At 49.3% G+C, this 12,102-nt stretch overlaps 1 protein-coding gene across 1 annotated transcript; it reads right to left on the reverse strand.

The window, feature by feature from the left end:
• Window positions 1-269: 269 nt before the first annotated feature.
• Hipk4 (homeodomain interacting protein kinase 4) lies at window positions 270-8,991 on the reverse strand. Its single transcript, XM_028855064.2, has 4 exons — window positions 8,234-8,991; window positions 2,852-3,208; window positions 1,547-2,404; window positions 270-764 (listed from the first exon to the last, which is right to left on the reverse strand). Exons 1-4 carry the CDS (start codon window positions 8,696-8,698, stop codon window positions 585-587), a joined length of 1,860 nt encoding a protein of 619 aa, XP_028710897.1. The 5' UTR covers window positions 8,699-8,991; the 3' UTR covers window positions 270-584.
• Between the last annotated feature and the right edge of the window lie 3,111 nt (window positions 8,992-12,102).

A 12,102-nucleotide genomic window follows, 5' to 3' on the forward strand; every position in this document is an offset into this window, starting at 1 on the left:
GACTGGTCTTGAACTTGTAATTGTAATTCTCCTCCTGCCTCAGTCTCCTGGGTACTTAGAATTACAAACCCTCTCCACCATGCCAAGTTTAATTTAGTTTATTTAGGGAATAACAGGTTACTGTGCCCAGCACAGCTTTTCTCTTCCAGTGCCATAGTAGCTGGGCCTTTGGCCTCAGCCAGTCAGTCACAGCCTGGCAGAGGCAGACCGTGGGTGCCAGCGGGGCTCCGCGTGGGTAGTACAGGTTCACGCAGTGGTACCAGGCAGGAGCAGGGTTTGGAACAGTTATTTATTGAAATACACAGAGGCAAGTGGGCCCAGGCACGGTCCTGGCCAGTGAGGTGTAGTCCTCTTCCTGACTCACTGGCCTCAGAGCCTCAGGCCAGACACTAAAGGCCTCCAACATTTAAGGTGGGATATAGGCATGTTGCCAGGGGCAGGGAATAGGAATATTCTGGATAGCTATTTTTCTGTAAGAATAATCTGTGGGTTCAAAGGATGGCTCTAAGGAGCCATTTCAAAGCAAGAGGGAATGCCAGCCCAGCTAGCTCAGACCCCAGAAAACAATCGGGATGGGGTCCCCATCAGTGGTGCCCTCCAACATGCTGCAGAAAACTGGTGGTCCTGGGTGGCCCATGTGGGTGGGGATGGCGGGCGGGGAGCCCTTGAGCTCGAGACCCCCGGATGCCCTCTAGGGTCCATTCTGGCTCATTCAGCCACTCTCCAGGACAGCTGCTTGGATCGAAGAGCTCAGGGCCTGACCTCTGTAGAGGGGAGAAAGAGGAACATCAGCAAGAAGTGTGGGTGTCTGCTGCGGTGTGTACCTGTCTACTGGAAGGAGTAAGCAGGCATGAAGGCCCTCACTTCCTGTGCAGGCTTTCTCACAGTGCAGTATTAGGGATAGGAGCCAGGGCAGACCAGGCTCATGCTAGGCAGGGGCTCCACCTCTGGGCCACACCTCCAGCCCCTCACCGGGGAATTCTAGGCAAATGCTCTAGTGCTAAATTCTAGCCCCAGTCCCTCACATTGGATTGTAGGTAAGCACTCTACCTGCCACTGAAGGAGAGAGAGTCCCCAGTCCTCACTGGTGGATACTAGGCAGGGATTCTACTGCAAAACTAAATCTCCAGCCCCATTGGCAAGGAGGAGGGTTTCGTGTTTGTTTTGTGAGGTAGGGTGTTATTATGGAGCCCAAACTAAACTCGACCTTGAGGTGACCCTCCTGTTTCTACTTCCTGGGATTACAGCTAATGTGCCACACCACCCAGCACCTTGCCCATTTCTTAACAGGCCCGTCACTAGGTGGCTGTTTTCCGTCCCAGCCTTAGAGTTAGTATATAAGCCTTGATCTGTCCTGAGGATGCTAATGTGAACCTTGTTTCCTTCTGTAGGAAGTCAGTGTTTACTGAACCTTAGGGCCTGGATGTGAGGTGACAGAAAGCTACCGCTGTAGGAACCATGGCCCTATTGCCTGTGTACCACCATAGATTAAGCTCTAGGGGAGGCCAAGACCCAGGCTGGGTGCCAGTCTGTGCGCCCTGCTTACCTCAGTGTCCATGGTCCTGTCTTTGATGCTGGGCCCATCTCCTTCCCGTTGTGAGATGATAGATGGCTCTGTGGAGGCCCCACGGCCTTCTCCTTCCTCCCAGCCACTGCCCCGACAGGACACAGCATCCTCTGGGGAGGCCTGACTTAGCCGGATAAGGTTACTGAAATTGGAGTCAGATTTGGAGCCCGCGGGAGCCTTGCGGGCCTTGTGGCGGCCGGTCAAGCGGCTGCCATAGAAAGCCAGGATAGGCTCCGGGCCTGAATCGGGGACTCGATGGCCGGTATTCGCTACTTTGAGTGGGGCCAGCATGTCAGAGACCGCGTCGGACCGTGTGTCGCTCCACAGCCCCCGTCGGGCCTCCTGAAGACTCAGGTCATCAAGCTGGTCGATGGCCCTCTGCATTCCTGGAGCCTTCTCCTCCCTGAAGAAGGACCCGCTGCCTGCCATGCCCGCCATGCCCGCCATGCCCCCCAGGCCTGCGGTGTCCTCCTCCTCGGCCAGGCGGTAGTAGGGAGGCCCATCCTCTAAGACAGGCGGGGGCGGTTTGCCATCGACCTGCAGGGACAGACGGCAGCCGCGGAGAGACAGCTGGTAGTAGCGGGTGGCCTCGTGGGCGCTACGCAGCTGCTGCATGGACACGAAGGGGTGGCGCAGGGCCGCGCTGGGGCTGATGCGCTCGTGAGACTCCCACGTTAGCATGCGTTTGATCAGCTCCACCATGCTCTTGAGGTCGGCATGCTCGGCCAGCGCCTCCCGGTCTGGGAAGCTCAGCCGATTCACAGCCCCGCCACCATTCACTGTCTCAATCTGGTCCAAGGACTTGAGCATGTACTTGCGGCGTTCCAGTGGGCGAACCTGGTGGGGCAGGGGGATGCCAGGTGGAGATGTGTCTAGACTCAGGGTTCCAAAAATCACCTGCTGTGGGAGCCAAGCAGGAGCCCCCTGACGTCTGCCCACGTCTCCTGCTGCGTGGGCTGCCCAGTCTGGCCCCTCATACCAGATCCTGGGTTTCTCATCCATAGCTCTCCTGCCATAAGGAGGATATGCACTTCTGCTCTTTGGTCCTCCTGTCCATTAACTCAGGCTCCACACTTCACCTAGACCTCCAGTCCGACCCAGAGACATGGCTGTGACCTTCAGATTTGCTGGCCCACCAGATTTGTTTTACCAGCCAGGTCTGACAGCTAACTCCCAAATTTCTGGTCCTCCCCCAGGGTCTAACCTAGACTGTTCTTAATAGAGCAGCAGCTCCCCCACTGCCAGCCCAGATTGTCTTCACCCTGCCTGTCCCCTTCTTCATACCTTGGTCTCAGCCAGGTAGTCGGCGGAGGACTTCAGCTGCCAGGGGTTGGTGGCATCAGGGTGGGGGTTCCGCTTGAAGAAGTGGTGAGCCTTGCGGGCGGCGTGCAGCAGGTGGGGCTTGGGCAAGCCCTGCGTCTCACAGATGTAGCGCACCTGGTCATACTCGTTATTGCCCGGGTAGAGAGGCCAGCCCAGGTGGAGCTCGGCCATGACGCAGCCCAGAGACCACACGTCCACCTTCTCACAGAAGGGCAGCCCCAGCAGGATCTCTGGGGCCCTGTAGAAGCGGGACTGGATGTATGGCTCCTTCACATAGCGCACCTCGCTGAATATGCTGGCCGAGCCGAAGTCAATCACCTGTGGAGGGCATGGAACACAGGGTGGGTGGGCTGGTGGAGTGGTGGGGGTGACCAGACCCTGGCCCCTCCTGGGACTCATCCCTGCATTTCTCCTGGATCTGTCTAGTTCTGTGCCTTCGAGATTCCTTTCTTATGAATGTCCCTGTCTCTGTCCTCTAGCTGTTGCTTCTGGGTTAGATGTTAGGTCTGATTCTGTGTCTCTGATTCTCTGTGCTTGAACTGGGGCCTATAATAGTTGGGGACCCCCAACCTGCAGTGCAGAGCCATGTATATAGTAGGCACATATTCTCCCATATCCCCTGCCCTTCATTGGTTAGTTTTGAGACAGGGTCTCAGGTATCCCAGGCTGGCTTCAAACTGGTTATGTAGCCCAAGATGACCTTGAACTCCTGTTCTCCACTCCCTACTTCCCAAGGTCTGAGATTATAAGCGTGCATAGCCAAGCCTAGCTCCCAGCTACCATATTTTAATACTTCACATACCCCATATTTCACTTGTATGTGGGGTGGGGCACATGCGTACGTGGGTGGGTGTCATCACCCGTGTGTGCACATGTAGGGGAGAAAGGTTGATGTCAGGCGTTTTCTACCACTCTCCCTTATTTTTTAAGACAGGGTCTCTCACTGAACCGGAAACTCACTATTTTGGCAGGACTGCCAGGCCACTGAGCTCTTAGGACCCTCTTGTCTTCCCTTACAACCCCTCAGTCCTGCTATTATAAACCCAAGCCCAGAGCTAATGGTGCTGGGGATCTGAATTTAGGATCTTCTGCTTCTGTACAGCAAGCATTTAACCCACTGGAGAGATGGCTCAGTGGTTAAGAGCACTGGCTGCTCTGCAGAGGACGCAGGTTCGGTTCCCAACACCCACATGGCAGCTCACACCTGTCTGTAACCCTATTTCCAAGGGAATCAAAGCCCTCTCCTGGAATGCCATAATACATGCACAGGCACTCACCTGTAAACTCAATTAGCCTTGTGGTGGTGGTGGTGGTGCACACCTTTAGTCCCAGCACTTGGGGGACAGAGGAAGGAGGAGCTGTGAGTTCGAGGCCAATCTGGTCTACAGAGTGAGTTCCAGGCCAGCCAGGGCTATACAGAGAGACCGTCTCAAAAAAACAAAATAAATGAATTAAATTAAAAAATAAAATTCCAGTCCCACAAGAACAAGAGCTTTGTATTTCATTCAAGGCTGTGTCTCTAGAGGTCTGGAACAGTGCCTGGCACATTGTAGGGCCCAGGAAAGAGTGAACGATAAACAAGTGGGTGTTTTAGACCAATCAGTATTTTTGAGTATCTGTGTTCCATGGTACCGGAGATTGAACTTAAGGTATCATGTATATTAGGTAAATATTCTACTACTGAGCTAGGCTCCCAACCTTTTTTTATAATTGTTTTTCTTTTTAAGATTTATCTATTCATGTATTTTATGTATATGAGTGTTCTGTCTTCGTGCACACTGAAAGAAGGAATCTGATCCCATTACAAGTGGTTGTGAGCCACCATGTGGTTGCTAAGACTTGAACTCAGGACCTCTGGAAGAACAGTCAAGTGCTCTTAACCGCTGAGTCGTCTCTCCAGCCCCCGTAAGAGATTTTAGTTTTATTTCTTATCCTAGTCTTGTGTGTGTGTGTGTGTGTGTGTGTGTGTGTGTGTGTGTGTGTGTGCGCGCGCCCTTGGAATCTACTGGGGCCAGATGAATCAGATGCCTCTGGAGCTGGAGTTACAGGTAGTTGTGGGCTGTCCAATATGGTACTGGGAACCTAACATGGGTCCTCTGCAAGAGCAGTCTGGCCATTTAACCACTGAGCCTCTCTTTAGCCAGCTTCTGGACCTTTTAAAAATGTATTTAGTTAGTTAATTAACCTAATTAATTAACTAATTTAAAAACCTAGATCAGTGTTCAGGTTTTGTTTTGTTGGTTTGAGACAGGGTCTCTCGACATATCCTTGGCTGTCCTGGATCTCGCTCTGTAGACCGGGCTGGCCTTAACTCACAGAGATCCACCTGCCTCTGGCCCCTGAGTGCTGGAATTAAAGGCATGCACTACCCTGCCAGGCATAGTGTTTGATCTTTGAGATAGGGTTTTGTGTCTCCCATACCCACTATGTAGTCTAGGGTGGCTTTGAACTCCTGACCCTCCAGCTTCCACATGTACCAGCACATTGGGCCTTTGGCATTTATACAGAGGCTGCTCTGAGTTCCTGAGGCAGGTCTTGAATTCATGATAACCCTGCTTCAGCAGCCTTAAGGAACTAGGATTACAGGCCTGCATTACCAGGTCTAGCTCCTCTCTGGGTCTCGGTCTCGGTCTCGGTCTCTCTCTCTCTCTCTCTCTCTCTCTCTCTCTCTCTCTCTCTCTCTCTCTCTCTCCCCCCAGCTGCCTCTTCACAGCTAACCGCTTGTCTCCCAGTGTCTCTGTCTTCATTTCTGTGTTATAGACTGGGAGGGAACCACCCTGAAAGCCAAGTCCCTCTATCATCTTCAGGCACTGTCAGCACCCAGAAGGCCCTCAGCATGCCATGGGCTGTGGGCAGGAGCCTTCATCTCTCCCCCTCGCCACCAGATGGCGCTCTGCTGGTTTCACCCCTCATCCTCCCTGCACACAAGGCTGATCATGAATAATTACTAGTCAGGACTCAGAATCCCCGAGAGCTTGAGAGACACTGGGCATTGAGTTTGTGGGGTCCCTTCATTCTGAAAACACTGTAGGGGTGCCAGTGACCCCCAGATGCTGTGTGAGCCCTGCTAGATCGACAAAGATCTCTTCTTCTGTCCTTCCATCCCTCAGGGCAGAAATACCCATCTCTTCCCGTCTCTGTGTCTCTGACATTCAGTGGGGTGCTGGGCGAGGCCAAGGATCCAGTGGAGGCAGCTTTGGTCCAGCCCCGCCCTTGGGTGCTGACTGCTCAGTCATCACCAGGCTCTTGATGACAAATGAGCAGGCAGAGGAGCCTGAGCTCTTACGGAGGAGGCAGAGAGGGATATCTGAGTAGGTGGGTGAGCCACAGAGGCTCTGCAGGAGAAGAGGAGACCACAGCTCGGGCCCACCCAGGGTCAAGAGCAGAGGCTAGAGCCACCTAGCTTGCAGTTGCCTAAGCCCACAGGCTCTGGTCCAAGTTGAATCGCATCTTCCTCTCTCACGCTTTTTTTTTTTTTAAAGACAGAATCTCAAATAGTGTAGACTGGCCTTGAACTTGCCACACAGCCAAAGACAACCCTGGACTTCTAATCCCTCTACCTCTTCCTCAGCAGTGCTAGAACTATAGATATCTGCCCCCATGCCCAGCTCTCCCTCACACATTTTCTCTTTGAAACTTAATTAATTTGGGCAGGGGGTGCAAATGCAATGTGTAGAGGTCAGCAGACACCTTTTGGGAGTCAGTTCTCTGCTTTGACCATATGGGTCCTGGGCATTGAACTCAAGTCCTTAGGCTTAGCGGCAAGCAAGCACCTTTACTGGGTGAGCCGGCTTACTGGCCCTTCTTTTTCTTAGCTGTGAGTGTGTGTGTACATGTTTGCGTGCATATGCACACACGTGTCAGAAGTTAGCCTTCTTCTACCACTCTCTACCTTATATTTCGAGACAAGATATAAGGTAGAGAGTGGTAGAAGTGGTACCTGAACTGAGGTCCTCATTCAACGGGCACTTTGCCATCCAAGTATCTCTGAAACCTGCCTCCCTCACACTGTGAAACCCACCAATGAATTCTGTTGTCTCTAGCTCCAAATCTGCTCAGAATCCACACATATCCCATCTACCTCTTGTTACCTGCGTCTCCTACTTGGGTCACGCTACCTGGCTTCTTGATCTTACTTCCCCCCAAAAAATGAACGCCTAAGTCAGAGCAGGCCCTCCTGCTCTGAATTCATCTACGAGCCCAGCATGCCGGTGTGTGCCTTTGACCCCATTGTTTGGGGGGCAGAGGCAGGAGACTCTTCCATGAGTTTGAAGTCTGCCTGGTCTACATAGCAAGTTCAAGGCCAGCCAGGGATACCTTGTGAGACCTTGTATCAAAAATTAATAAATAAACAAGCAAATAAATAAACATAAATAAAAGTAAAACCAGTTTGACTGGGCCTATGAGGCCCTGCAAAACCCCGCCCCTGCCTCTTTTACCTCATTTCCTCCCTCTTCACCCCATTCCTTCTCCTTCAGCTCCACAGAACTCCCCTGTGTTGCTAGAATACTTCAACACCACACGCTTCCACTCAGGGCCTTTCTGCTGGCTGTTCCTTCTACCTGGAACCTCTCCCTTCTTCATGGCCCTCTCCAACCCTCAAGACTCATTCAGGTGCCACCTCCCTGACCACCTCTTACAAATTTCAACCTCCACCCCATCCCACACCTGAGCAATACCCCACATCCTTCCCCTCCTGCTCTGTCTTCTCACTCCCATGACACATTTTACTCCTTGCCCCGAGTACTGTCTCCCCCACTAGAGTGTCAGCCCTGACCTGAGCCAGAGGAGGGAAGCCGGATGGAACAGGGTTGGGGAGACTTCAGGGCCTGGAGGAGAAACACAGAAGACCTCCAGTCTTTGACAGAGAGGACCTCAGAAATGAAATGGAGAAGCCAGGCATGGTGGTGGATACCTGTAATTCAGATACTTGGGAGGAGGGACCCACTTGAAATTCAGACCAGCCTGGACTACATGAGACCCTGTCTCCAAAAAACAAAACCCAACAAAATGAGCTGGCTGTAGTGACACATACCAATCAATAATCCTAGCACTTGGGTAGTAGAGGCAGGTAGGTCATGAATTCAAGTCATCCTCAGCTACACAGCGAGTTCAAGGCCAGCCTGTGCCATGAGACCCTGTCTTAAAAACAAAAACAAACAACAACAAAACAAAAGAATTGGGATGGGATATGGAAGACTGCCAGACAGCAGCAAGGACAGGCAGCTGGGGAATCAGGGACACCTCAGAGCCACATCGTGGGACTGACCAGGGAGCCCCACATGTTGGCAGAGCATCCCAGGCAGGGTTGAGCAAAGCTGTTTCCCAGGCAGCCTCACTCACCTTTACCCGGAAGGGGCAGCGGGTCTGGTCCACTAACATGATGTTTTCAGGCTTGAGGTCAGCGTGGATGATGGCCAGCTCCTTGAGCCGGGCCAGTGCTCTTAGCACCTGCAGCGTGACAGTGCGGATGTGCCGGGCAGGAAGAGGTGCGAAGTTGTTCTCTTTCTGGAACTCAAAAAGGTTTTGCTCCAGGAGCTCAAAGACCAAGTAGAACTTGAGGGCATCGTGGAAGAACTCAAGAAAGCGGATGACGTGGGCCTCATCGGGATCCAGGCCTCGTACACATCTTAGCAGCTTCAGCTCATTCTTGATGATGCGGCTTCGGTACGCGTCATTCTTCAGGATCTTGATGGCCACCATCTCACCTGTACTCCGACGCCAGCCCTTAGCCACCTCTCCGAAGGTGCCCTTGCCCAGGACCTCAATGATGTCGTAACAGTCAGTCTCTGACTGGATGGTGGCCATGGTGCCCTGGCTGCCAGTCACTACTCTGCCCTTCCCCCTGAACCACTTGCTTGGCTGCCTAGACGTCCCACCCTGATGATGGTCTTTCAGTCCTCCTAGCGGGGGAAAGATAACCACACTCGTGTCTCTCCCGATGAGGCTAGCCCCTGCCTCCCTGGCACCCCTTGACCCTCTTGGCCACACAATGAGTCTACCAGGGGCTACACCCCTCCCCCCAAAGCCCTCCTGGCTTGGGATGAGGGGGCTCAGGCCCCCCTGAATGGATTCCAGCGTTGCTGAGTGGCTTTGATTCTGTTGTTAGAGACCTGAGTCCTAGGCTAGAATGGGGGGTGGGGTGCCAGGCTGGGCCCCTCCCCCACCCACTGATGGAACCCTAGAGAAGCTGACAGGGTAGACTCAGGGATTTTAATCGTTGACCTTGGGTGTTCGGAAATAGGAACATGCTGATAGGCGTGTGAGAATGTGGAAAGATTTCCCAAGGTGTGTGTGTGTGTGTGTGTGTGTGTGTGTGTGTGTGTGTGTGTGTGTTATAAGGCATAGAGGAGATGTATGGATAGGGTAAGATCCAGATTGTAAAGGCACTGAATGCAGGCTAGAAAATTTGAACTAGACACTGGAGAGCCGTGGAAGGCTTTGAGCAGGGGAATGAGTGGTGTCAGACCTGAGTCTTCACATAGAAAGCTTCTGTGTGAGAATGGTTGTTGTTTTGCTTTCAACACAGTGGCTGCACCTTCAGCAACTGCTGTCCCAACTAGCATTGCAGCCCTGCAGCTAAAGGTAGCAGTTCCATAGAAACCGTCTTTAGAACTCAGGATTCAAAGGTTGCCGTGAAACTCTGCTCGCTCAGAGAGGCTGAAGAGTAAATAGCTAAACTTCTCCCGAGAAAGGAGCGTCCTTTCACTCAGCCCTCACTAAAGGACCCCCACTACACTTAATTCCTTCCTATCACTTCCTGTCAGCTAGTTGCTGACCCAGCCTCCTGACCTCAGGTTAATTTTATTTAATCAAACAAATGTAACATGTCTTTGCACCATTAACGAAAGCAGCAGAAACAAATGTAACACATCTTTACATGGTTAAAATAATATCCCACAACATTTCCCCCTTTTTGTCTAAATAAAAAGAAAGGGTTTTAACTTAGACATAGTAAGACTGTATACAATAAGAACAATTATCAAGTAAGGATTACATTCACAAGGTTCAGTCCACTTGTGTCTGGCAGATTTAAAGAAAATACTCCATTAGCTATCCTCTCTTAGTGAATCCAAAGTGTTATGCCTAATTTACTTTCTATCATAACTAAGAAAAACTGCAATTATAACTAGTCTTCAACTCCATCAAAGTAAACAGGAACTGCATTGCAAGCAACTTCCAAAACTCTAGAAGTGACAGAGATGTCTGACTACCTGGACAGTCACCCAAAGTTCCTCTGCAACATTGGGGCATCTTCAACATCTTCAGCCTACAAGCCTAAAATATCTGGCAGATTTTTCAGTGAAGCAGGAAATTTGAAGGATTGTTCAGCCTTGAATTGGCAAAGGTTGTCAGTCACTTTCCTCTGTGTCCTGCAGAATGTCTGGCAGACTCTTCTGTGAAGCAGGAATCTCGAAGGACTGTCCTGCTTTGTCTTGGCAAAGTTCAACAGTCTTTTTCCTGTGTCTCACTGGTCCAGTCTGCACAGCTTATTGTCAGCAGTCCAAGCAAGAGCAGTTTCTTGTCCAAATGGCTAGCCTTGCCATTTTGAAAGAAAACTCAATACAGAGTTTCGTTGATGCCCATCTTCCTTTTATGAAGTAAATTGGTGCTGCCAGGAGCAGACATGTCTCATTGTCATGAAAAACCCTAAACATTTAAAATGCATATTCAATAGGTCTTTGAAGTGTTTGAAGACCATTTATCTACCTAAAATATATCCATGTATAATCTTGAATGCATGCCTAACATATTTACAAATTTGATTGTTATAGATGACTAACTACTAACCTGTGTTTCTTGATTATTCTAAATAGTTTATAATAATAGCTTTTAAAAACAAAACTTTGCCTTATATTTTTAAATGAACTGCATAGATACAATACCGTAAACAAGATAGAAACATATATACAATATGTTATAATGAAAATAACCTTAAATTTATATCAATATTCAAAAATCCTTTAAAAAGAGTAGAAACATATATAAATTATGTTAAAACAAAAACCTTAAATTTGTGTCAATATACAAAAAGTCATACCAACACAAAATATTTGAGATTAATAGTTGTTTTTGAGTTTAAAACAGATTCAATAATCTACCATTCCATCTCATCATTCCTATATTACCCCCTTTTTTCTAAACAAGATCCTCAAATATAATCTCCCTTGTATAGTTTCCTTCCTTACCAATACCAGTAACAATTACTAAAGAGCCCCCCTAAATGATGACAAACATCCATAACCCACCAAATGACCAAATACCATTCACCCCTCCTCTTGGAACTATGGGCATCATGTTCTGAAAATTAATTCCTGCTGTCTTGGGCAATGATATCTTTAGGGAACTCTGAGAAAACTGAGATATTGGTGAAGTTCTGGGAGAGCTAGCTGTAGCATTTGTTGTTCAGTCTCTGTGTAATGGGAAAGTGCAGGGCTTGTCTGAAGTCCTGGCTGGAGTAGTCTGTGAGGCTGGACCCCCTCAGCTAGCAGCTTTGGAGTTGTCCTGAGCAGTTTGTAGTCTGATCCTGAGCTTGGGGTGGTGTTTGTCCCCTTATAAGGGTGTTACCACAATCCCTATGGAATCGTCGTTGTGGGGCCCATCATCTATAAGAGACTTCAAAGGTCACTGTTATGAATGGTTACAGTTCACTGCTGAAAACTTAAAACATTTTAAATGTCATAAGCAGAATAGTCTTATAAATTTAGAGCTAATATTTATACCTTATAAAAAGTTTTAAATAGTAAAAAAAAAAAACAAAAAAAACAAAGGATTATGAGATTAGTGGCAATAGAAAAGTCCCTTAATTTTGGTTTTCCTCTGTCCCATACCAGGTGGCTCTTCTGACATGAAACAGAGATTTTGTATTTTCTTTTAACAAGCATGCTTGGGTTTAGAGAAGATGAGAGCCATGATCCAACTCCAAAATCAGCTTTAAATTTTAATTGAATTGAAACTAAGAAAGACCATTTTGCCTTTTATATTTGTAAAGAACAACAGAAACAAATATTTGGGAAGACTTATGAAATTTTATCCTGTTGGCCAATTTTATTCTTCAACTATCTCTTCTCATGATCAAGAAGGCTCTCCTGTTAAAATCTTTATCACTCTTGATGGTATCCATAACTTTTCTTCTCCTGTGGAAATAAAAGCAAAACCTTAGCCGGGCGGTGGTGGCGGCGCACGCCTTTAATCCCAGCACTCGGGAGGCA

Source organism: Peromyscus leucopus, chromosome 1, assembly GCF_004664715.2.
Source record: "Peromyscus leucopus breed LL Stock chromosome 1, UCI_PerLeu_2.1, whole genome shotgun sequence".
In the NCBI taxonomy this organism is placed as follows: Eukaryota; Metazoa; Chordata; class Mammalia; order Rodentia; family Cricetidae; genus Peromyscus; species Peromyscus leucopus.